We start from the raw sequence: 24,760 nt of genomic DNA, 5'->3' as shown, positions 1-24,760 counted from the left end.
ATGGCAGACTGCCAGAAGAAACGCGCCAAAAATAATAGACGAAAACAGTTCGTTTTTGCTTAATGGAGAAATGACGTGTTGAAATGTTTATAATTATTTGTCTTAAAATTAATTCAATTGAAATGTAACAATTTGAATTTAAGTGAGTTTGTAGAATCCAAAGCTCGTTATATCCTTTTCGACTTCTACTTTTAATTAGTCTTATGTACATAATGTAGTTTTATTGAAAACTGTGTGTTGGTTTATGTAAATTTGTATATACGTAAATATTCTATGGTTGAAAAGCGTAGGTAAGGGAACTGAATTTGTGTTTGAGATATTTTACAAAAATTAAAGGTAATCTGCTTTAACTTATTCTGGTCGTTGTTTGAAAATTTTTGTTTTTTGTTACCCACTTTCTGTGTTATATTAAAAAATCGCAATAAGTCATGTTTTTATTTATAACTTATGTTTTTCGAGTTCATAACTTTATTACTATTAAATTACTTTTGTATTTCAGTTTTAAATAATTTCATTTACATATAAATTTTTAAATTTTTTGCTTATTTATGTACATATTTCGTACGGATTGTGCTTATTTTTAGTATATGTAGGTGTTTACGAGTGATATAAGGCTATTGGGCAACCGCACACTAAATACTAACCTCAATGGTGGTGTGGAAACTAAAAATTCCAGACCTTTGGTTTAAAAATACCCAATTCATGTTTTTACCGGTGTGGCAATATTGGAAAATGTTATAAAAAATGCACATTTTTCAGCGCTCTCACGAGAAAAAGAGTTTCACATCTAGTCATCTATGCCACAAAGTGTTTCAAACTCTTTGGTTTACTACAAGAATGATAGAAACAAGATTGCGCCCATCAAAGCGTACGTGACGTCACGTTTGCTGAGTTGTGCAGTATTGCCAACCATGTGCTCTTCGCAATAAATTTAGTGCTTTTTTATACCGAAAATGCGACAATTTTTAAGTTTGGTGTTTGTTTCTTTTTATTTTTAATTTAAGGCTAGCGAAACTTTAAGTTAAAAAAAAACTGTATTATTATACAAAAGAAGTTTAAAAAAGGCCACTCTGAGAAGATTTTAGTGCTAATGAAAATTTTTTTACTCCTATAAAATTTGATAATTTGAAAGTGCAAATTTAATTTTGGTTCCATTTAAGGTTATGCAAAAATATTAAATGCCCCTCTCTCAACTCTTCTTCAGATTAAAAACCTTTTTACACATTTTAAAAAGCCTTTGAATTTATTGAATGCGAATTAAAACCATAGAGGTGTAATCGTTTCTTCCGGTCATCAATCCTTAGTGAGACATAGGATATTAAGAGTTATATTCATTGTAAAAATAAACAACAAAATACCAGAAAATACTAAAGAAACCATGCTTTACAAAAAGAGTACCTTATCTAGTTACATAACTTCAAATATAGCAAAAAAGTCGTTCCCTTAACAAAAGAGTCTCGCTTAAAAAAAAACTCATAAATTAAATTATACATAAGCATAACACATTTATTTAAGAAAACGCACATTTTAAAGACAATTTGTCACGCATACAAAGTTCTTTAAGTGATGCAGTAAAAATTTGTTGGGTTATTTTCTGTGAATGGGCATTTTAATGCGTTTTTATATCCAAAGCTAGGCAACACTGCAGTAGCGAGAGAGAGATTTGACTGCCGAAAGCAGAAGAACACCAACAACACCTGCACTCGCGGGCAATGCCACCAGATGTTAAAAAAAAAGTAAAGCTAAATGAAACTGAGTGAATTATTTAAATAATTATTAAAAAAAGTAAAGCTAAATGAAACTGAGTGAATTATTTAAATAATTATTAAAAAATGTATATTTTACAAAATTATTAACATGACATTTTAATTAGAACAGCTAGAAAAATATCATGAAGAAAGAACTAAAACTCCGAGACTAAATAACAAAAAAAAAATGCTAAATCAAGTTACGAAAATGGTAATCTGGCCATACTGCAGCTAAAATCACGTAACGAGTTGTCAAATTCGCTGAGCGAAAAGTAGCGGGACCACGATAGGCGCCATCTCATTATTCTTTCCATCATGGGTTTACTACAAGAATGATAGAAACAAGATTGCGCCCATCAAAGCGTACGTGACGTCACGTTTGCTGAGTTGTGCAGTATTGCCAACCATGTGCTCTTCGCAATAAATTTAGTGTTTTTTTATACCGAAAATGCGAAAATTTTGAAGTTTCGTGTTTGTTTCTTTTTTTTAATTTAAAGCTACCAAAACTTTAAGTTAAAAAACAAACTATATTATTAAACAAAACAAAGGTTAAAAAAGGTCACTCTGAGAAGATTTTAGTGCTAATGAAAATTTTTTTACTCTTATAAAATTTGATAATTTGAAAGTGCAAATTTAATTTTTGGTTCCATTTAAGGTTATGCAAAAATATTAAATGCCCCTCTCTCAACTCTTCTTCAGATTGAAAACCTTTTTACACATTTTAAAAAGCCTTTGAATTTATTGAATGCGAATTAAAACCATAGAGGTGTAATCGTTTCTTCCGGTCATCAATCCTTAGTGAGACATAGGATATTAAGAGTTATATTCATTGTAAAAATAAACAACAAAATACCAGAAAATACTAAAGAAACCATACTGACATTTTTACAAAAAGAGTACCTTATCTAGTTACATAACTTCAAATATAGCAAAAAAGTCGTTCCCTTAACAAAAGAGTCTCGCTTAAAGAAAAACTCATAAATTAAATTATACATAAGCATAACACATTTATTTAAGAAAACGCACATTTTAAAGACAATTTGTCACGCATACAAAGTTCTTTAAGTGATGCAGTAAAAATTTGTTGGGTTATTTTCTGTGAATGGGCATTTTAATGCGTTTTTATATCCAAAGCTAGGCAACACTGCAGTAGCGAGAGAGAGATTTGACTGCTGAAAGCAGAAGAACATCAACAACACCTGCACTCGCGGGTGATGCCACCAGATGTTAAAAAAAAGTAAAGCTAAATAAAACTGAGTGAATTATTTAAATAATTATTAAAAAATGTATATTTTACAAAATTATTAACATGACATTTTAATTAGACCAGCTAGAAAAATGTCATGAAGAAAGAACTAAAACTCCGAGACTAAATAACAAAAAAAAAATGCTAAATCAAGTTACGAAAATGGTAATCTGGCCATACTGCAGCTAAAATCACGTAACGAGTTGTCAAATTCGCTGAGCGAAAAGTAGCGGGACCACGATAGGCGCCATCTCATTATTCTTTCCATCATGGGTTTACTATATCTACGAGTGCTGCCAAGTTGTATGTAAATTGTATTGCCACCAGCACAAAATGAATGACAACTCGGCAGCGCCATCAATAGTAATAACAAACGTGTGGCAACCGGTGATTTGCTTAGCTTCTTCAAACACGCTACTTTATTAAAGTGAATATTTCGAAAATTTGTGTATTTAAGATGAAGTCTTGCAATTTGTGTAAACATAAATATGACAAACTATTCAAACCTGATGAAAAACTGCTGGACATAAAATTGGGCAGCGTAATAAATATTATATTTGGTGACCATGTAAGTGCCCTAAAATAAGTGCAAAAATTGTTAACCAACCTATTTGTTTTGCAGCAAGTTGAAGTCTCGCCGAACTTTCTTATCTGCACTGAATGTGCATTGGCGCTTATACAAACCGAGATAGTTTTAAAACGTCTTTCAAGCGCCTTGACTAATAACAAAATAATTCCGAATGTCGGGCTAAATAATTCAAAATGTACCGCGAAGAATAAGAACAGCGATGAAGTGGAAAACCACGATAAAGAAGATTTAGATAAATCAAGTAAAGAAGTACCCGATGCAGATGCACCTAATTTGGATAACACTTTGATTGGCTGGAAATTTTGTTGTATCCACTGTGAATATACAACAGAGGAACCAACAACATACAAAAATCACTTAATATCGAAACATGAGGTGGATAATCCACGTATTTACCAGTGCCCTCATTGCACGGTGACATATAAACGTGCGAATGCAATACAAAAACACATTAATTCCGCACATGGCCAAAAGCCAGTCCCGAAGCGCCGTGAAACAATTGCTGATGTTACTCCGATATTGTTGAGCAGCACCACTATTCACAGTCAAGTGAATAATGATGCTTCAGAAGCTAACAAGACATGTGATGGTAACCAAGGAAATGGTGAAAATTTGCCTTATGAATTTGATTGCACCCATTGCAAATATAAAACAATGCATGCAACATGGTTCAAAAAACACTTGCAATCCAAACACCAAGACGAAGATGCCAGGATATATAAGTGCAAGCAATGCCCATAGTACATACGTCCGACAATTTGCACTGATAAACCATATTGCTTATGAACATGAACATAAACCGCGCCCCAAACCTCAGCGACGCAAGTCTTTAGCTACAGTCTTTGAACTTGACGCCACAGGTGATAAAGAATTATTGCTGTCAAATATTAAATTCCAAACAGAAGAACATAATGGTGACGAAGTAAATGGTGAAATTGATAATAATAATCCAAATAATCAAAACGGAGATATATCGGTTAATAAAACTGATGATGAACAGCAAAACAAAGAAGAACTCACATTCCAAGCACCTAAAACAACCAGTCATAACCAATTAAATTCAAATGAAATGCCTAAACCAGAATGGATTTTCCAGTGTTCGTATTGTGAGTTTGAAAGCGGGAAAAGGAAAAAATACAAAACGCATTTAAAAACTCAACATGGCGACATAAGCGATAGCGATATTTATAAATGTCTTTATTGTCCCGCATCATTTGAGCGCTATAGTTTGTTACAGAGTCACGTACCAAATAAGCATAGCATTGATTTAACGGAATTGAGTGATACCCAGGCTCTAGACTCTAGTCAAGACCACTTGCAGGTACGCACTACAAAGAAACGAAAAATCGAAGAAACTCCAATTGAATCAAACGAGTCTGGGCATACAAAATCCACTCAGGACGAGCGGGCGAGTAAACGGAAAAAAATTGAAGAGAAGGATCAGCAAAAAGAATCTTGCATTCTATGTGAGAAAACATTTTCAACAGTCGATAAGTTACGTACTCACGTGGACAAATATCACGATGGTGAGGCGCAATTCCGTTCCATAGAAAAGAAAGAAGCTCACCTAATCGGTGAAAAATCTTTGGACACAAAGTTAGCATGCCCACATCCAAGCTGCTCGAAGCGCTTTCGCAGTTACTCGAAAATGCAGCAACATGTGCTCGATAAACATGCTGATTTACTAAGCTGAAACAGTAAGATTGGCTGAAGGTTTTTGTTTTGAAAGGCCGTCTAATATCTTCGTATCGAATACGAGTGCGTGAACTGGGTGGATGTTTTTGGCTCTAGTACTTTATTTTTATATTATTTTAAATCAAACAATCCATTTATAAAATTATTCTATCTTCAAGTTGAAGTGTAATGGTGTGTGCTTTGCAGGTTTTCTGTTTTAGCAAACTATTTAATTTAGACTTCCGACATTTCGAAGAAAGGTGAAACCGTACGGTGTGCGAAACTGCCCATCGATATCATAGCACATTAAAAAAAATTAAAAGCGCGCTCGACGTAAGAGAAACTATAAAAGTTGTTAAATAATTACAACAACGATTTTGGTTTCTTGAATGATTAATGTCGCGAAACAAGTGGAATAATCATAAATACATATGTATGTACAGTGGTGGAAAAAAAATAGACTCTTAGCCTTGAAATGCATTTGATCGTTCATATCCCCAATATTGTTGCACAATTGTTTAATAATTTTGTACAGGTTTCTTCGTTCAAATCTAGTGCTCTCAACAACAACAAAAATATTAATCTTTCCATTAAAAAATAAGAGAAAACACGACTCTTGCTCATAGAGTACCTAAACAGGCTGGCAAAAAAATAGACTTTTTTTCATTTTATTTTAAATTTTTTTCAAATAACAGCTATTTCACTAAAAAAAGGATACAAAACTTTAAATACGCATTAATAATTAATGGTTGAACCTCGATTTTGGACTACAGCAGCGCACCTTCGGGGCATCGAGTCCACGAGCCTCTCACACTGTTCCTTTGGAATTGTTTGCCAAATCTGTAACACTTTTCTCCATAGATCCATTTTATTCGTAGCTTTTGGCATTTTAGAAAGCTCTCGCTTCACTATTCCCCATAAATTTTCAATTGGGTTGAGATCTGGGCTCTGCGAGGGCCATTCCAGTACCCGAATACCTTCATTACGCAGCCAAGTTTTTGTTACAGTTGCAGGGTGCTTCGGATCATTGTCTTGTTGAAACCGCCAAATTATCGGCATCTCCTCTGAAGCATAAGGCATCATAACATTTTGTAAAATATCCAAGTATTTTGCCGAATCCATTATACCATCGATTCCGTACAATGGCCCAACACCATAGTATGAGAAACAGCCCCATACCATTATACTTCCGCCTCCGTGTTTCACCGTTTTTTTTGTATACCGTGCTGTCAGTTCTTTGCCTGGAGGTCTGTGGACATAAGTGCGACCATCGCTGCTAAAAAGATTCATTTTGCTTTCATCAGACCATAGTATATTTCTCCAATTTTTGCTAGGCTCATTTAAATGCTCTTTGGCAAAAGACATTCTCTTTTGGATATTGTTTTTACTTAAAAGTGGAACATTTTTCGCTATGCGCCCTGGTAAATTTGCTAATTCCAAACAATAACGAACGGTTCGCGAACTGATAGGCAGGTTCAACGTGTTTTTAATTGCATTGGATGTGGCAAAGGGCTGCGCCTTCGATATTCGGATCATAGCGCGGTCTTCTAGTATGGTCGTCTTCCGTGGTCTTCCCCGTTTTTCGGCAATATTTTTGATGGTATAACCTTTTTTCCGAAGATTTTCTATGATTTTTTTTTCACTTTCAGTACAATGTGCGCGGCGACCCATTTTACAAACTTTCAATTCAAAAGCACGTTAGTGAATAATTATTCATGACAATACTGGACTAGCTGATTTCTTTGATTTGAAAAATTTTAAGTGGAAATTAACTGAGCTTTTCCCATTTAAACTGTTATGAGTCTATTTTATTTGCCAACCTATTTAGGTAGCAGGAGCATGGATGGTGTTTTCTCTTTTTTTATGATGGGAAGGTAAATAATTTTGTTGTTGTTGAGAGCAGTATATTGAAACAAAAAAACGTGTGCAAGATCGGTATTTAATATTGCAATAATATTTAAGATATGAACGATGAAATGCATATCAAAGGTAAGAGTCTATTTTTTTTCCACCACTGTATATGTATATACATATTTCGCAATAAAATAAAAAAAGGCAATACGGTAATGCTTAAAAATTTTCTTAAAATAAATTTGTTAAATGAAGTTAAAAAGTAAAAATTTTTTCAGAAATTTTAATAAATATATTTTATTAAAAATTCTCCAGATTCAAGCATACGTATGTATGCAGTTAAAAATTCCGCAAGTGATTATATAAAAAATAACAACCAACATGTTTTATAATTTACAAACTTGATTTGCGTCTGTTTTACACTTAATTGGTTTTGTGCAGATATATTAAGTATAGGCTAACTAAAATTGAAAGAGCCTTTACCCAGTTTGATCGCAATATATTTTATTTTTATTACGAAGAACTAGTTTTATTTTACGGTAAATGATACTTCAGATATATGTACATTTCCCATCCACATAATAATACAATAATAAATATGTTCAACAAAAAGAATGCAACTATAGATACAAATCATCTTTACAATGCCTTTTTCTAAGAAGTAATTGGTAATGCCTTTATGTAAAAACAAAAAAAAAATTCAGGCAATTCGTATATTAGCACACAACGAAAACTCCACAATGGCAATAAACATGCCAAACTTTTTATTGTAAAATGAAATGATGTGCAAACCTTCCTCAACAAAAAATTATACTTAAGGTTTACAACATCGGAAAAAGTCATGGAAGAGCGAAAAATAACAAACAAAAAAAAACAACTTTTAGAAGATTGCCAAAAAGTAATCCAGTATAAACTTTCTTCCGAATTTATATTATTTTCCACTTTTTAAACTTTGTTGTGTATCTCCGCTTGTGCGCACTTCATTACTTCTAAGGCACCCTTTTTAATCAGCTCCTCGGCAAGCTGCTGACCTAAGGCATTACTTCGAATATACAATTCCCGATTGTAACATGCATGCTGGTACAAACCACAGTAGAGATTCTCCACATCTTCGATCAGAACCGGCACCGATTTCGGTTTTGGTTTCTCTTCATCTGCATAATCAAACATCTTAACGGTTTTCTGTAGGAAAGGGCACTTGCCCGCTGCAGTATCTGCTGCACTTGCTGAGTATTCGTTTCCGTTTTCGCTGCTGTGCATACTGGCGAACGGACATTTTGAGGTAGATGGCAATATCGCAATGGCAGCATTGTCAGTTTCATCTTCCCGCTTTTTCGAGAGCTCATTTGTTATGGGACATTTACCCGCAGTAGCTAATGCAACCTTTTCTTCTTTACTCACGAATGGACACTCACCCATAAAGTCTTGACCCACATTCATTTTTAGTGGACAATGTGGGTTGTTTAAATTGGAATCGCCGCCTGCGTGATAATCCACATTTGCGTTGCCATTGCTGTTTTCAACTTTCTTGATAGTGTCAATCTTATTCAGGTCAGCACTAATTACTGGACAATGTTGTGCAAGATTTATGTGCTTTTCAATAATTTCACCCATACTATAGGCACCGGAAAGCTTTTCCGCCTCGGCGTCATCGTTAATCACGGGTGGACTGTGTTGTTGTATTGGGCTGTTGGAGTCGTTGCTTCGCCGTCGTTTCGTTCGTGGTTGATCGCCACTACTACTATCGTTGTCTTCCACTAAATTACCATTATTGTCATCGTTCGCCTTCCTTTTAACATTTTCTATGGCAAATGTGCAGGCCTTTTTATCGCGTATTTCGGTGGAGCCATCTAAACTCCAGACGGCGCCCACCAAAGAAAGTGCACTATTGGAGTTATTCTGATTCGTTTCCAATAAATCGCCGTCTAAATTACTCCAAACCGCTACAGGTGCACTGCAACCACCACCCAACGTTTTGAGGAAGCTCCGCTCGGCCAGAATACGGCATGTTGTCGAAAGACACATTAAACTGCGCAACATGGCCAAAACTTCTTCATCCTTGGCACGACATTCAACGGCTAGTGCGCCTTGCCCGACAGCATAAAGCAAATCGGTCGGCTCTAACACTTGGCTGATGCGGCTCTCCCACCCCATACGCACAAGACCAGCTTGCGCGAGTATTATGCCGGCAAACTTCGAGTTGTTTGCATCCAATTTAGCAAGGCGCGTGTTTAGATTGCCTCGTATATCGCAAACGATCAGTTGGGGATACTGCCGTCGGATTTGCGCTGTACGACGTAAGGAAGAGGTGCCTGTTACAGAAAGCAAATTATTAGATTACATGAAAATTATCAGTTTTGGAAAAGAAAAATTGTTTAATCTAACCTTTTTCAAAGCAATTATTTCATATTAATATTTGCCAGTTTCGGTTTGAAACAGCCATATGTACTTACCTATCACACTACCCTCTGGTAGGGTTTCAATAGTATGACCCTTGTAGTCCTCACGCAGCACCAAAGCATCTCTGGCATCTTCTCGCTCGAGTACGGCACCAATCGCCATGCCTGTGGGCAGTGCGGTAGGCAGGTCTTTTAGTGAGTGTACAACAAAATCAACGCCACCGTTGCGTAGCGCATCTTCGAGATCACGTGTGAAAAGACTTTTCTCCCCGATTTTTGGCAGTGATATGTTGAGTACCCGGTCACCGATAGTCGACATGGTATCTGGATAGAAGTAACATTTTTTTAATTACGAAAAAAAGTTTTTAATTATTAAAAAAAAGTCGTTAACTGAAAAAAGTTATTCTTAATTGATACACGCAAGGATTTATTAGTTTCGAAATATTTTATGAAAAGTAAATCAAAAGACCAAATACATTCCAAACTATTTCTAGATCATAGAACTAAAAGAAGGTATATTTATTACGTACACCATATCATTATTTTTTTATATTTATTTACATAATAAGATAACCTTATCTCACTCAAAATTGTGCTTAGTCACTCAACACTTACCCCCAACAACTTTATTAGCGTAAACAGACTCAAAAGTACAAACAAATCTATTTTTATAAACCGAAAGGTGGGCAGCAAACGATATTTTCATTCAGAAGCCCACATTTAATGCTGACAAGCTTCTTAAACAGCTGAGACTGCTGTAGTAAACTTCTCCAACAACAACAACAACCAGCGGAGATTGTGTTGTTTGCTGTTACAGCAACAATAGTATGTGTTGTAAGCGTCGGGCAAATTTTAATTTAAGGACAATGTAGATTAATAAAAGCCGATGCCGGGATTCCCGGAACTTAGAATCGAACATGAAATTCCCACAGATAGTCATTTACTAAATGGAGCCTCGAAGTCGCCAGGCTCACACTGCAATAGACCCAATTTTTCCATGCAACATCTACCGGACGAATGTCCCGGACTACGCCAGATTCGAAAAACAGTTTTAGGCAACCGCAAACCCTCTGACCATCTGAAATCAGCAAACCCAAACAGTATTAACGCATTGGTAAAATTTCAAATCTTAACTAAACTAAATACCTTTCATCCGAACTTAGGTATCACTAGTCTAGGAAAAACAGTTACCAGAGGAACCCTACAGGGGAGGTTATTTTGCCGTTGCTGTGGAACCTAGGCTTGACTGAGTTGCTTATTACCATGAGCAAGAAAAGGATGAAGATTGTTGCATATGAGGATGATGTAGTCATCAGGATGGGAAGTTTCTATCGACTATCAGCGGACTCATGCAATCAGCATTAAGAGAACTCTTTAAGTGGACATAAGTAAGTAAGACCTCAAACGGTCTAATGGTTAATCAAGCCAAGACCGAACTAGTTCTGTTCACTAGAAGATATAAGAACGAGGCCAATTATCTTGGCATAATTCTGGACACGAAGTTTTCTTGGAAAAGGAAAACAAAGGAAATAATGAAGAAAGCTTGTAATGCCTCTTTATCTGTAAGTGGACATTTGGCAAAAAATGGGGTCTGAAACCGTATATAAACCACTAGGCGTATAATACGATCATCAGACCCATTTTGACTTGTGGAGCTTTCGTTTGATGGGAAGCGGTGCACACACAATCCTATCTAAAGAATCTCATAAAAGTCCAACGATTAGCTTGTGTAGGAATAACAGGTGCGCTCCGATCGACGCCTCAGGCGGCGCTGGAAGTAATCCTACATATTCCACCCATTGATATATGTGATAAAGGGATAGCGGCCAAATCTGGGTGGCTAAAAGAAAGCAGGCACGGTCATGCGTCAGTTCTACTGTCTGTGGAACACTTGCAAGACGCATAGAAAACAGACTATCTGGTTCCCAAGATAGATCCGAGCAAAGACTATAAAATACGAATACCTGACAGAAAGGGTTGGCAGACCAGAGTCAAATCAGATGAAAGTAGTCACCATATTTATACTGACGACTCAAAGATGGACAATGGCACTGGATCGGTAGTGTACTCGGAAGATTATCCTTAAATTGCTGCTTTAGACTCCCAAACCAGTGTAACGTATTCCAACCTGAGATCTACGCTATGCGACAATGCAGCAAAAACGATAAGACTACTGGACTGGAACAGCGGCCGCCGTAGCCCAATGGTAGTCACGTGCCAGTGTACACTCGACAGGTATTTTTGGCATGAAAAAGCTCCTCATAAAAAAATATCTGCCTCACTTTGTTGGGTCCTCCGGCCACTCAGGAGTGGAAGAAAATAAAAGAGCCGATGAGGGTGCAAGGAAAGGTTCTGAGCTTGACCTTTAGCGAGTGGTAGAGGATATAAGTATTCATCTAAATGAACTGTACACTGCGATTGATTTGAGCGTAATCGCGGAAACCAATAGAAGGTGGTCTCCGACTATTAACTGCGCGATCCCCAAAGCGCTCTGGCCAAAATTGAATCGTAAAAAAACGAAATGTCTGTTTGGATCACCGATCAGCACCCTAGCCAGTAGAAGGCGCGTACCTCACAATAACTTCTGCAGAAGCTGTGCAGAAGAAGAAATTGAGTTGGTAGAACATCTCCTCTGTGAATGTCCCTCACTTCAAAATTAAATTTCTTGACATTTATTTCTTTGCAACACCTGGGAAATTTGCAAAATTTCTCACTGGAGGGACTAGTTACCTTCTTAAAAATATCTAAGTGGTTTAAGCAACTTAGTTAGAGGATAGAAATCAAATGCAGGTATAACAATGGGCCTTAGGGCCACCGAGTATCTTAATATTAGACAAGCACCCTGGCTAACCTGACCTTACTTCATCCGACAGATCACCGAGTTGTACATACTTAATGTAAATTATCTCTAAAAGAGCCTTACAAATAAAAATCTCGAAGCCGAAGGCCTTAGTAACCAGTGCTCTTATTAATTTTTGGTGTATTGGTTATTTTATAATTATTGCACTTACAAATAAATAAAGAAAAAAAAAATTAAATATATAAATAAATAAATTTTGTTTGCTTTAACTTTTCAGAAAGATTACAAACTTTTTCAAAAATAACTATTTCTCAATCAAGTGTTTCTCAAACCCTTTGTTTGTGTTTCCGATAGCCAATTGTAATACCTTTTTCAATTTTGTCGGAAGATGTATTTTTTAGGTTCTCCCGAACCATATTTTGACCGTTAGCTCTAACCATTCCTCGCTTAACAGAAAATAATGAATCCAAATATGAAATTTTTACTTTTTTAATCAATTAACAAGTTGATGGAAAAGCTAACTGATGAATGCCCAACACTTATCTATAGATTTAACATATGTACATACATAAATATGTACATAAATAAATATATGTAAGTACAGGGTGGGCCAAATAAGACCTACTAATTTTAAGCAGAAATAACTTTTTTTTATTTTTTGACATATTTATTTTTCTCTTTTTGTAGGTTATAATTGAGTTGTTGGAAATTTATTATGGAACCCTACAGTACAACACAACGCGTTAAAATTATCGAGTTTTTCTATTCTTGATGAAGCGCATTTCCATTTAAATGGTTATGTTAACAAACAAAACAGTAGATTTTGGGGCTCTGAAAATCCAAGGGCAACACACCAATATCAGTTGCACCCATCTAAATGTACTGTTTGGTGCGGTGTTACGACTACTAGAGTTATCGGTCTATATTTCTTCGAAAATGAGGATGAAACGCCGGAATCGATTTCAGGAGCTTCTTACAGAACATTGATTGAAAACTTTTTGCGGCCAATTGCGGAGCAGTATCCTAATTTGTGGTTTCAACAAGATGGAGCAGCTGCGCATTCTCCTAGGCAAACTATGGACCTGCTGCGTGAAATTTTTGACGAACGTCTGATTTCCAAAAATTCAAATTTCCCTTGGCCTCCTCGTTCGCCAGATTTGACTACGCCCGACTTCTTTTTATGGGGATATTTAAAAGACAAAGTATATCTTAATAAACTTGAGACTATTAGACAGCTGAAGCAAAATATTCGAGACGAAATACTGAGCCTTCACCCAGAAACATTATGTGGTGTAATGGAAAACGCATTAAAAAAGAGCCAATCTTTGTATCGACAAAAATGGTGGACATTTGTCTGATGTAATATTTCATACATAATTTCCATAAAATATATTCAATGTATAAAAACAATTAACCAAAATAAATGATTATTGCAAAAGTTATTTGTGTTTAACGTTAGTAGGTCTTATTTGGCCCACCCTGTACAATCAGAGCGCTTTTTCAGCACGTGCTGTTTATTTTCAACACACAAATTAAGAAAGCCGAATACCGGAAATAATTTAGTGCATGAATTTAAACACAGATATCCATGGTATTTAATAATTGATAAGTAACGGCAAATAAAATAAAAAGAACGAAATCTGTATAGTGAGTTAAGTTAAATATAATAGAGAAATATTTTTACGAGCTTGGCGGTCATTTAATTCTAAATAATAAAATAATAATGATGAAAAAATTATAATTATATAATTATAATTAAACTAAATAATAATAAATCAGTTATAAATATATATAAATATTAAATTCTAAATAATATACACTTATCACCGTAAAACAGCACGTGTAAACAAGTAAGGAAGGCAAAATTCGGGCCGGACCGAACTTTATATGCCCTCACACATTTAAGTAAAATTTTATGTGTACTGCCTCTTTATTTTTGGAATGAAACAAACTTATACACTAAAATATTTAAACCCTTTTTTTTGAGTATACTGCTGGCCCGATTTCAATAAAAATATGCACCGATTTTTAGAGAATCACTTTTTTAGTGCAGAAATGTTAACCCTGATATATAGGGGGCAAAACATGGTAAAAAAAAAATAAATAAAAAAATTGCATATCCCATACTTATGGTGAAAAGTGGTAAATATTGGAAAATTGGGTGCAGCACCTTCTATATAAACTGAAATTTCCGAATCGCTTTTCTACGGAACTACAAGAGATAAGATAATGCAATTTTTACTTTTTTTTACTTAATTTTTAATTTTTTTGCTTAAATTGCCAACTCCTGTCTTGTGGCGAAAAGTGGTAGCTATTGGAAAAGAGGGCATAGCACCTTCCGTCCAAACTGAAAAATTCATATATTTGTATAGTTCAATTAAAATTGGATAAAGCCTACTATTTACAGCGTCCAGTGTTTTTATACGTGAGTGCCTGCTGGCGACAGCCCTAACCCACGGTACCCAAAGGCACACGGATCAATACAATGCGTTGATCAGCGCCCCAAAGATGCCGAAGCATTTAAGGATATCAATTGGTAGTGTGGCATGGACACACTAACCACCTTGGTAGGGCTCGAGACCTACCCAAACCTCTGCCGTTCTGAAGGTCCCGGCACCTGGTTACAATGCAACTCTACATCGAGCTAAAGCTCTACCCGCGCTTTAGGTCTCAACCACAGCCACCACGAAAACCTCCCCGAAGGGCCGTTCCCATAGAACAGGTCAGAGCGAACTCTGAGGGCTCCTGTTCCCCGTGGTACCGAGTTAAGGTCTCCGGTAAGACATCGAACCCGAAGACTCTGCCAGTTGAGCACCCATACTACTCAGGCACTGGCAAACCTAGATTTTAGTCGCCTTTTACGACAGGCATACCTTACCTCGGGCATATTCTAACCCCTGCACCGCTGGGGGAACCTACTATTTACAGTAAAAATTCATTTACTTTTAGAAAATCGGATTAAATTTGTTTCATTTGCGTCCTGGCAGTGCTCTATTTCAGCTATTGCTAATTCGGCTGGCGCGTCAGGAGTTTTGCAATTTATAATTGCAATTTAAATTGTTGATTTGTCGAGCACACGAACATGAAGTATTTTAAATGTGTGGATATGCTAAAAAATGTAATAATAATAATAAAAAAAAATAATGATAAAAAAAGATGTTTGATAAGTGCACTTAGATCAGAACTTGGTGAAGATAGAGCGCAAATTTTAAGAACAAACAACTTAAAAACTATTATTAACTAAAAAATGTGTCGGTGTTAATAGTTGTGTTCGATCAAAAAAATTACCCATCTCGAGTCATCAAACCAAAAACCGGTAGAAGAAGAAAAATCAGCTGAGGATGTTTAAAAAAAATTTTGTTGCCCAAAAAATACCATAAGTCCATTTAATAATCCATAATTCACATGCTCACGCTTAAGGGGTTATACGCAGTTATGACTTTCAAAAAAATCGATTTTTTTTATTGCATTTTTGTAATGTACATATATTCAAAAGTATACGCACGAAATTTGAAGTAGATCTAAGCAATACTTTCGGAGTTATACCTAAATATGTAGAGATGCCTCGGCACGTTTTAAGGTAGGTATTGAAACTTTAAACGTGTTTTTTTTCAAAACGGCATTTTTCAAGTCGGTGTACACGATATCTCGAAAACGGCTTATTACGTTCTTGAACTATGCTTTTATAACCGCCAAAAATTTTCAAATTAAAATATTCTGAAGTTTCTTCAGGATAAATCCTTGACAACCCGTATTTTATTTGCTTCATAACTGCGTATAACCCCTTAAGACTCTTGTCTCGAGTTATTTCCGACTAAGAGCTACCGCCTTATTTTATTTTGATTATTATTATTATTTTTTTTTTTTTTTTTTGTTTAATCAGAATGTATGTTTTTTACGTAATGTTTTATATTTTTTGGAAAAACTTTTTTAATTAGTAATGTCAACATTTTATTTAAGGATGTGAACCTACTTTTGTAATCGCTTGAATTTTTCCAAAGCCAAAAATTCACTTATAATTCACTTATAATTCAATAATAAAAGTTTTCTCTTTCGAATGTAAAGCTGCTTTTTGTATTTTTATACTTATTTAGGTACGTATTTGCCGATAACGATTTTTATGGAAAACTCGTAAATTTTTAGAATTTATACAAATCATAAATAAATAGGAATGACTTACGGATCTCGAATTTCTTTTTGGGATAGAGTTTTTGCAAGCGTGCAATGACATGCTTCGTCTGAATGAGTGCTAACTGAAATTATAAAGGAACAGAAATTCGTAAATCAATACATTGTTTTAATTTTATGAAAACTTAAATTTTCACTACAGCTTAAAATGATTTAGAAAAATGACAGCGTTTGTTGATCTTACGCGGAAAATTATGTATGTTTGTAACTACAAGAAACGGTAAATAATACACTGTTTCCACCTAACCCACCTTACAATGGGAAATGATTGAGTGGATCCATATATAGTTTTTAGCGAATAACTCGTGTTTTAGAATAATGGCATTTCATTTAAATTGCCGATGTCAAATGGAAAACTTATCAGTCAAAACTGTTTGAAATTCTGATTTCGTATTCATTATTCAGTCAATCGGACAGTTTTGACATCACAAGTGATATACACCGAAGTCTATTAACGCATTATGGACATACATATCTACATATGTACATATATATTTTTATACATAGGTTTTGTACTAGAGCTTAAACGATCCCCAACATTCATACAAGCAATACGCTGAATAGCATTATTGTCTTAACGACTTCAACTTCCAAAAATGTATAACAAATACAATTGCAATGCAAACTTTATGTGTGTAAAGCATGAAAAGATGAAATCTTAACACAAAGTTTTCGTTTGATTCCACTGCAACAGTTCCGCTTAGGCAGCACATATACATATGTATGTAGGTATGTATGTACGTCGCGTTGCGGCGAGTACTTACAGGCACATTGGTGAATTTTGGTGTGCGTGACTGTGCTCTTTCTTGAGTTGCGAGCTATGCGCGATTGTATAACTTAACCAAAAATTAAGCACCACAATCAACAATCGTGACACACCCCGCACGCTCCGTCCGCAACCAAACCACAAGTGACTATGCCCCTCATTTTATCCGTTGTCACTCCACCATGCAAGTCAGAAATTTTGTCTTTAAACTTCATAAAAAATTATACATGTACGAGTGTATTAATTGAAATCTCCGTGTTAATGGTGGATGAGAATGAAAGGTACATATGTATTCAACTTCATACATATGTATGTATATGCTTTTACAACCTTCAACTCCCAACTGGTAAAGTGTTTTCGCACTGCATTTGTGTAATGGTATTTTATACTTACTTCACTTTTTCTGGAGCCTACACGTATAGTCTTTTCTTTATCGTTTGTCATCCTTCTATACTTTTGTGTAATTTTTTATGAATTCGGACCTTCAACACCTTTTTTTCTTTGCTAATGTAAGTGAAAATGCAGGTACTTATTTATTTGCCAAATGACCTTTCACAGTTGTGTCCAACTTAACGTAAGAAATCCTTAATGGAATTTTATGCATACAATTTAATGTTCAATGAACTTTAACACACGAACATATCCGCGAAGTAAACTTGAATGCCACAATAACACAACTTAATTAACTTGGCGCAAAAGTCCTCCAGCACATTAGCTCCAATCGACGAATCAAAGCAACTCACACCGCATCACCCAGCCGATCTTAACGAAGTAGAGTTGGCGTATGAGTTGATGAAAGAGGAAATTGTTGATAAAGAAAAAAAATGTTATCAGGTGTTTGACAAAAGTTGTGAGGAATGTTGGCAAAGCGGATGTTGGGGGCAGATAGCTCCAATGTGAATGGTTGCATTTTGGGAAGTGTTGCCAGCCACGCAACTGATACGGTTTAATGCTGATACAGTTTAATGCTATGTTCGTGATTCGCGCAGTATTCGTTCTCTCATTCGTAATTCACTTCCCAATTAACTTCGAATTAAGTAATTCTGCATAACAATTTTTTAGAGCGAATTATCTGTTTTGTAAGTAATTTAGTTTCAATTGCCTTTCGGATTTCGAACAAATCTTGGTCCCGCATAATTTTTTATCGGAAATTTATCGAAATCAATTGTCAAGAAACGTAAATGAAAACAAAAACAATGGAATAAAAAAATTGGATTACTGCACTTCGCCCTACTATGGTCCCACGGCACGTAATTTGTGAATTACCTTGTTTCCACGGTAACAACTTCGAAAATTTCTTTGCAACTCTCCTTCTACTTATTGTTCTTGTTGTTTGCTTGTTATTATTGCATGTAAAAGATGCACACGAGATTCGCAAATCAAATTAGTCATATAAATATTTATAAACACCTTTTACTATGACAAAATAACAGTTTAAAACAATTAAAGAGGTTCATACAAATCTGGGTGATATGCTCAAAATTGGCTATATAAATTTATTATAATAATCGTTATTTATCGAGTTCGCTTCAGAAGTGCCACCTTTACTAGTATATGTTATCAGCTGTTTGTTTATTGCTATTTTGCATGGAAGATTTTCCAATAGATTGTAATGCATGGTTCAATTATTTTAAATTTATTATTGAATCATGCTTGCAATGCTAATATTTTATCGAAGATAATAATTAGCGAATATATGTAAACAAAACTTGTGCGGAATGCTTGTATAAGATTTTTGCGAATTCTAATAATTGTGCCATTTTCAAGTACATACGTAATGTTTTTGGTATGTTTTTTTTTCGATTTAAATGGTTGTGAATTAATCTAAAAACATTTCATCAGTTCTGGAACCGGTCATCTTCTCGAAATGTCAATCCTGCTGCACAACGTACACGCGAAGCTCTTGGTGAAGATTTTGTTAGGAAACTAGACGCATTGCATGACGATGCTTTGCGCACGGGTCTAGTAACTACTTTGGATTTACAGGAGGCGTTTAGGAAATCTCGCGACGCTGACCATAATCCGAATAGAATTAATTTATGGTATGTTTTGGGAATTCTGGCCTTCATAATGATCGTGACGCCTATATTTTATGAATTAATTACATTCCTATTGGGAGTGCGTTGCTTTCTGCCCAATAACTATATTGTGTGGGAGGCAACGCGGCCCATAAGTGATTGCGGGTTCTGCAGGTAATTCTGATAAAAAATTTATTTTGAATGAAAAAATGTTCATTAAAAAAGTATGCAGAGATGTTTCAGGACCAAAGATTTTACAAAATCTAACACGTGAAGAGTTCGCACCTTTTGCCTATTCATCGCAACCAATTATAATAAAAAATGCAGTTGCACATTGGACAGCAAAGAAAATATTAAATTTTGAGTTTCTTAAAGATTTATATGAACGTATTCCCGGCGCCATCGATGAAGAGTGTCCTTTTCTGCATTTTCGCTCGGACCTTAAATCCTTACGTGATGTGCTTGCGATGTCTAGTGCGCGTTCCAATCTAACTGCAGGGCAAACGCCATGGTACGTTGGCTGGAGCAATTGCCATCCAATAGTTTTAGAAGAACTACGTAAACTTTATCCCCGCCCCCATTTTTTGCCCGTCGACGCAGAGATGCCTAACACTGACTATATTTTTATCGGTTATGAGCAAGGCGATTTTATGCATGTAAGTTGGTGATTTCTTTTAACTTCATTGGTATGACTACAATTGAATTACTTTTTAGTTGGATTATATTCCGCGACTTATGTGGCAAGCTCAGCTTCAAGGTAACAAAAGCTGGATTGTGGCACCCACACCGGAATGTGATCACGTATGCCAATCGTTTTCCTTTTATGTGGAACCCGGGGATGCAGGTGTTTCATCTTACAATTCCAATTCGTATCGATGATGGTGTAAACTTTTTGTATTTTTATTTTTTAGTGTTGGTCGACACAAGAATTTGGTATCACGGAAGTTCTATCCCCAATAAGGGGCAATTTGCGCTCACTATCCAGTCGGAGTATGGTTGATAAGTAAATAATTCATAATCAACATTTATATTTTTAGAGTCGAATGAATTTAATATAAAAAAATAGGCATACACAATTTAATATTAAATATATTTTATCAAAACACTAAAGCTATTTATGTAATTCTGTGTGAACTTGCAACAGCGTGCGAGAACTTTTGTATATACATACATACATTTGATTTAACAGATGCTTGAAGAAAGTTATTATTCAGATATGCTTCATATTTCAGCTTGCAAAGGAATTACAAAATGTTTAAATATTATAAGAATACAGTTATAATAATATGTTGACATAGGCTATATTTGTTTAAAAGACATTCGAAATTTACTCCTTCGAACGAAAATCACGTGGGTTTGATGAAATAATAACTGATAGAAAAGGTTTTTCTCAAAGAGGTCGTCACTCGGCATGCAATGAGAAACTTGCGAGTATACTGCTGCTTTTTCGGAGGCAGCATAAAACTGTTTATTCCTCCATTTGAGCCAGTCGTTCAAGATGCACCAGACAAGTGTGGGAGGAGCTTGGGCAAACACCCAACAAAGGATGTTGGACAGTTGTGCTCACAATAAAGGGAGCGAGACATAATGCAAAGTTTTGCCTAATTAACTAAAACCGGTTTCAATCTTTCGGTAAAATTCAAAAAAATTCCTTAAAAAAAAATTTGTACCGTCTCTTGTATTCCGTCCCATATAACGAAGACACGAAATTTTTGCACTTTCACTTTAAGGGTTTAGGGGTAGTCAGAGACCCGAAAAAATTATGATTTTACAATTTTTTTTCGAGAAAAAAATCGACAATTGTTTAAAAAAATCGAAATGGCACGAGTTTTTTTTTGTTTTTTAAAAGCAGTGTAATATATGTAGCAAAATTCAATGGGATATAAAATTGCATTCTAGAAATTCTGATAAAAAGGTTTGAAGTTTTGAAGAAATTTGGTTGAATTTTTTGGGATTTTATACAGAGGTAATTTTTCATTCCAGGACCATGACGACGTTTCAGAAAATAAAAAAGCGAAAAGAAGAGTTACTTAATACTGGGGCTTATATGCGTCGATTGGTACCACCATACCATACAAAAAATAAAATAGGTTTGGCATACACATTTTTAATAAGACCTTTAAATATTATTATTTGATTTTATTTATCGAATATGATTAAAAATATTTATTCACACTCAATGATAAGATAGGAGAAGTTTCGAAATAATTTTGGGCACTAATTCAATCTATAAAGTTGCATTCAGAGTCGAATGCCAATCCCTTGCGTACCGATATATTTGAAAAAATATTTGCATGTGGAACGGATTGAATTTTTGGTAGAAGAACTCATTTATTTCTAAAATATTATTGACATATGTAGTATTTAGATGGCTTCAGGTAATATGAATTGCAAAAATAATTTTATAAAAATAAAACGCCATCGTGTCTCAGACGTCAAATGTACCTAAGCGGTTTAATTATCCATAATTTGTTATATGTAAATAGAGTATAACATAAGAAATGTTTTTGTAATAGAGTGAAGGTAGGTTAAAAGTGGTACTTCTGTATTAAATCCCATTATTTTTATTTTAAAAACCATTGTGAATGGAAACAAAAGGAATAAAAATTATTTGAAATTACAAATTAAAATACAAAAATGTCAGAATTTACTGATTTCGAAGAACTTTCCAAACACATATATAAAAACTATAAAGAACATGAGAAAAATATTAAAGAGAATAGAGTTAAAACTTCAATAATTAGTCTCTCCGATTTTTATGAAGGTTATCAGCGAGAAATCAAGGAAATAAATTCGGAGATTACACCTTCGAGAGACAATCCTAAAGTGACTGACTTTGCAGACATATTTAAAACATTTGAGGAATACCCATCTAACTTGCAGAAGCCAAAGCGCCAGCCTACCAGAGAGCAACTGCAGCGTATGAATAGTACTACGGCACGGGATATGACCATAATGATAAGTTCGAGTGAACAATCACCTTGCAGCACGTCGCTGCAGAATTTAATACGTAGCACAGCAGAGCTGCCTTCAGCATCGGAAATCTATACCGACTTTAGAAAGTTTCAGCAGAAACTCGCACAATTTTTAGCCGAAGTAGAGCAACATGAATGTGTAAAGTCATATGAAAGTAAATTAGACCAATTGTGTGCATTTGGTAAACAATTGGAGAAACTACGCCCAACTACGAATAATTCCGGACCAGCATTCACGGAGCAAGAGGAAATAAAGCTTCAAGCTATACTTACCCATCTAGAACAGCTTAATTATATACGTGAAAACCAAGAAATATTCTCGAATGGTACTCTTACAGTGAATGGACAGTCAGCGCGTAGTGAGAGCTTCATGAATTTAATAACATATTTATTTAATACTGTTTCTAATATGTAATTATGTTTATAGTTGCGGGTTCTAAACGCGCAAATTGTTGAAACAAATAAAGTGTGATCACTGCTTTTCTACACGAAAATTATTCACTCCAGTGTGAGTCGTCATTTTCAGAGGTATCAGCGTCTGATTCCTCTTGTAAGACAGCTTTCATTTGGGTGATGGTATCGCCAATAACAAGCAGCTTGCGCACGCAACTACTCAGATATTCGGCACGTTGACGACTCTGCTCTAAGTACTGTTCGAAATGATCACTGTTTTGACTCAGTCCGGCTGAGAGTGTTTGCATATTTGCACTGAACAGCTGAGGAGAGTTTTCGATGATTTTAGCCAACGTCTGCACAGTTTCCTTTTTGCAAGAATATATTCTGTGTGTTGTATTAGATGAATTAGTGCTAGAGTGATTTGCGTTGCAGCGGGTGGTCTCAATTTGTAGTAGTATGTTGTTCGACTTGTCGATAATATCCGAAATTGTGTTAGACTGCTGAGCCATCGATTGCCGGCTGATTGCTTTACAAAATACATTTTCTAAATAATGTTGTATTCAATGTTAAGGCATACAAAGTATTTAGTTACCTAAATCCGTTAGCATATCATCGATTAAGCTAGATTTCCAGTTAATACTCATTTTGGGCTCCTTAAACTTACGTAAATTTGAAATAATTCAACTGCATTCTTCTTCGTATTGTTGTTATGTTCACAATAATGTACACTGCGCATCAATGTGACAGTCACATAATACATTCTCATATAAGTAGATTATCTATTTTTTCGGGCTTAACTACCAATCCGTAATTAAAAACCGAGATTACCCATACAAAATTTCTCTCCCGAAATCTGAGATGGTAATAATCTAAGATTAGATTATTACCATACTTTTTTACATACAACCCTGTGTTTTCTGTGTTATTGATAATAATGTATATAATAAGGAACGTCAAAGTAAAACCTAAATAAAATGGATGTCGGCAAAGAAAACAAGTTTGTTGATAACCTCAGAAAACCTCGTTTACGGATTTCCTCTAACTGTCTATTATTGGCAGTCAATTGCGCAATTAAATTAGCTATTCCTTCTTCCTGCCTTTTTTGTCACATCGTTAATAATAATTAAACAAACCAGAAACTCCAAAATATTCCACCAAACCAATTTCTATGAAGAAAAACCTTTTAAAGCAGTATTGACAGCTGATTGTCAATTTTGAAGGTAATCCGCTATATGTGAACGGGCAGATTAATTCTGTGGATTTATTGCTAATTACTGCATATGTGATCGTACTTATACCTATATTAATGATTTTCTGTTTCTGTATCCGTGTACTAAACCCTGCGTAGTAAGTCCCTGCTGTCCATCCCTGAAGCAATCGATTGGCATCGTCAGTTTTAACTAACGGTAGACCCAAGAAATATGCTGTTTTGTGGTATGCGGCAGGACGTTTTTTCCACAAATGGAAATACCTACCGCCTCCGAAACGCAGATGGGTATTGAGAGCTTCTTCTTGATAAAATTACAATTGTAGAAGTTAGCGCTTTTTTTACAATACTTTTTCTATATTTCGTGTATCATGCTCGTGGTTTTGAATTTGGGTCGTGCTGAAAGATAGTCACGCACCAACATATTCGGCCTATTTTGTGTAGTCCTTCGACGCTTAGGCCGCTAATTCTGCGGCGATTGTTAAGGAAAATAGTGGTAACTTGGTGTTTATTTCCTGCCAAGACCTCTGTAATACTTTCATTCTTGGAGTACTCCAGTAAACTTCGACTTTAGGGGTTAGGGGTAGTCAGAATTTTCAAAAAATCGATTTTTTTTTGCATTTTCTTAAAGTATAATGTTTTAAAAATATTGTGTAAAAATTTGAAGTGAATCCGACAAATACTTTTCAAGTTATTCAACAATTAACAAAGGGCGCTCGGCCGCTCCGGAGCCGATAGCAAAACTTTAAATGCGTTTTTCTCAAAACTATGTTTTTCAAACTGGTGAACACTGTAACTTAAAAACCGCTACGTAGATTTCAATAAAATTTATACAGCTTTTGAAAAACATAAAAAACTTGTGCCTGATCGAAGGATTTTTTTTTTCAAAAATTTCGATTTTTT

At 35.2% G+C, this 24,760-nt stretch overlaps 5 protein-coding genes across 6 annotated transcripts; 3 read left to right on the top strand and 2 right to left on the bottom strand.

Moving 5' to 3' along the window:
- Positions 1-3,377: 3,377 nt before the first annotated feature.
- LOC129241498 (zinc finger protein CG2199) lies at positions 3,378-8,006 on the top strand. Its single transcript, XM_054877850.1, is given in 3 exon segments — positions 3,378-3,562; positions 3,617-4,318; positions 4,320-8,006. Coding segments are annotated over 3 exon segments (1,770 nt in total). The 5' UTR covers positions 3,378-3,451; the 3' UTR covers positions 5,277-8,006.
- LOC129241499 (porphobilinogen deaminase) lies at positions 7,596-18,057 on the bottom strand. Of its 2 annotated transcripts, XM_054877852.1 has the most exons (5): positions 17,901-18,057; positions 17,655-17,845; positions 16,488-16,560; positions 9,562-9,831; positions 7,596-9,420 (listed from the first exon to the last, which is right to left on the bottom strand). In XM_054877852.1, the coding sequence occupies exons 2-5, from the start codon at positions 17,703-17,705 to the stop codon at positions 8,054-8,056; spliced, it is 1,761 nt and encodes a 586-aa protein (XP_054733827.1). In that variant the 5' UTR covers positions 17,706-17,845; positions 17,901-18,057; the 3' UTR covers positions 7,596-8,053. The 2 variants fall into 2 exon arrangements, with proteins under 2 accessions (XP_054733827.1, XP_054733826.1); XM_054877851.1 differs by having other exon boundaries at positions 17,655-18,057.
- A 776-nt stretch (positions 18,058-18,833) lies between these two features.
- LOC129241496 (uncharacterized) lies at positions 18,834-20,469 on the top strand. The gene is made up of 5 exons (XM_054877849.1): positions 18,834-19,047; positions 19,104-19,453; positions 19,512-19,935; positions 19,994-20,123; positions 20,191-20,469. The coding sequence occupies exons 1-5, from the start codon at positions 19,039-19,041 to the stop codon at positions 20,277-20,279; spliced, it is 1,002 nt and encodes a 333-aa protein (XP_054733824.1). The 5' UTR covers positions 18,834-19,038; the 3' UTR covers positions 20,280-20,469.
- A 1,387-nt stretch (positions 20,470-21,856) lies between these two features.
- On the top strand, positions 21,857-22,669 carry LOC129241494 (augmin complex subunit msd5). Its single transcript, XM_054877846.1, has one exon. The coding sequence runs from the start codon at positions 21,917-21,919 to the stop codon at positions 22,667-22,669; it is 753 nt and encodes a 250-aa protein (XP_054733821.1). The 5' UTR covers positions 21,857-21,916.
- Positions 22,612-23,371, bottom strand: LOC129241495 (uncharacterized). Its single transcript, XM_054877847.1, has 2 exons — positions 23,243-23,371; positions 22,612-23,176 (listed from the first exon to the last, which is right to left on the bottom strand). Exons 1-2 carry the CDS (start codon positions 23,292-23,294, stop codon positions 22,749-22,751), a joined length of 480 nt encoding a protein of 159 aa, XP_054733822.1. The 5' UTR covers positions 23,295-23,371; the 3' UTR covers positions 22,612-22,748.
- Between the last annotated feature and the right edge of the window lie 1,389 nt (positions 23,372-24,760).

This window comes from Anastrepha obliqua, chromosome 3, assembly GCF_027943255.1.
Source record: "Anastrepha obliqua isolate idAnaObli1 chromosome 3, idAnaObli1_1.0, whole genome shotgun sequence".
Lineage (NCBI taxonomy): Eukaryota > Metazoa > Arthropoda > Insecta > Diptera > Tephritidae > Anastrepha > Anastrepha obliqua.
The sequence above is the reverse complement of the archived record's forward strand: the minus strand, read 5'-3'. Positions and strand labels throughout refer to the sequence as shown.

What these genes read in the sequence shown, in the direction of transcription:
- LOC129241499 (XM_054877851.1), bottom strand. Translation starts at nt 17,705, where the DNA reads ATGACAAACGATAAAGAAAAGACTATACGTGTAGGCTCCAGAAAAAGT. An exon ending in TAGGCTCCAGAAAAAGTGAA is followed by an intron (nt 16,561 to 17,654) that starts GTAAGTATAAAA and finishes TTATAATTTCAG; the next exon opens with TTAGCACTCATTCAGACGAA. An exon ending in ACCAGAGGGTAGTGTGATAG is followed by an intron (nt 9,421 to 9,561) that starts GTAAGTACATAT and finishes TTTCTGTAACAG; the next exon opens with GCACCTCTTCCTTACGTCGT.
- LOC129241496 (XM_054877849.1), top strand. An exon ending in AGTGATTGCGGGTTCTGCAG is followed by an intron (nt 19,454 to 19,511) that starts GTAATTCTGATA and finishes AAAAGTATGCAG; the next exon opens with AGATGTTTCAGGACCAAAGA. An exon ending in TGTGGAACCCGGGGATGCAG is followed by an intron (nt 20,124 to 20,190) that starts GTGTTTCATCTT and finishes TTTATTTTTTAG; the next exon opens with TGTTGGTCGACACAAGAATT.
- LOC129241494 (XM_054877846.1), top strand. Translation starts at nt 21,917, where the DNA reads ATGTCAGAATTTACTGATTTCGAAGAACTTTCCAAACACATATATAAA.
- LOC129241495 (XM_054877847.1), bottom strand. Translation starts at nt 23,294, where the DNA reads ATGAGTATTAACTGGAAATCTAGCTTAATCGATGATATGCTAACGGAT. An exon ending in TGATATGCTAACGGATTTAG is followed by an intron (nt 23,177 to 23,242) that starts GTAACTAAATAC and finishes TATTTTGTAAAG; the next exon opens with CAATCAGCCGGCAATCGATG.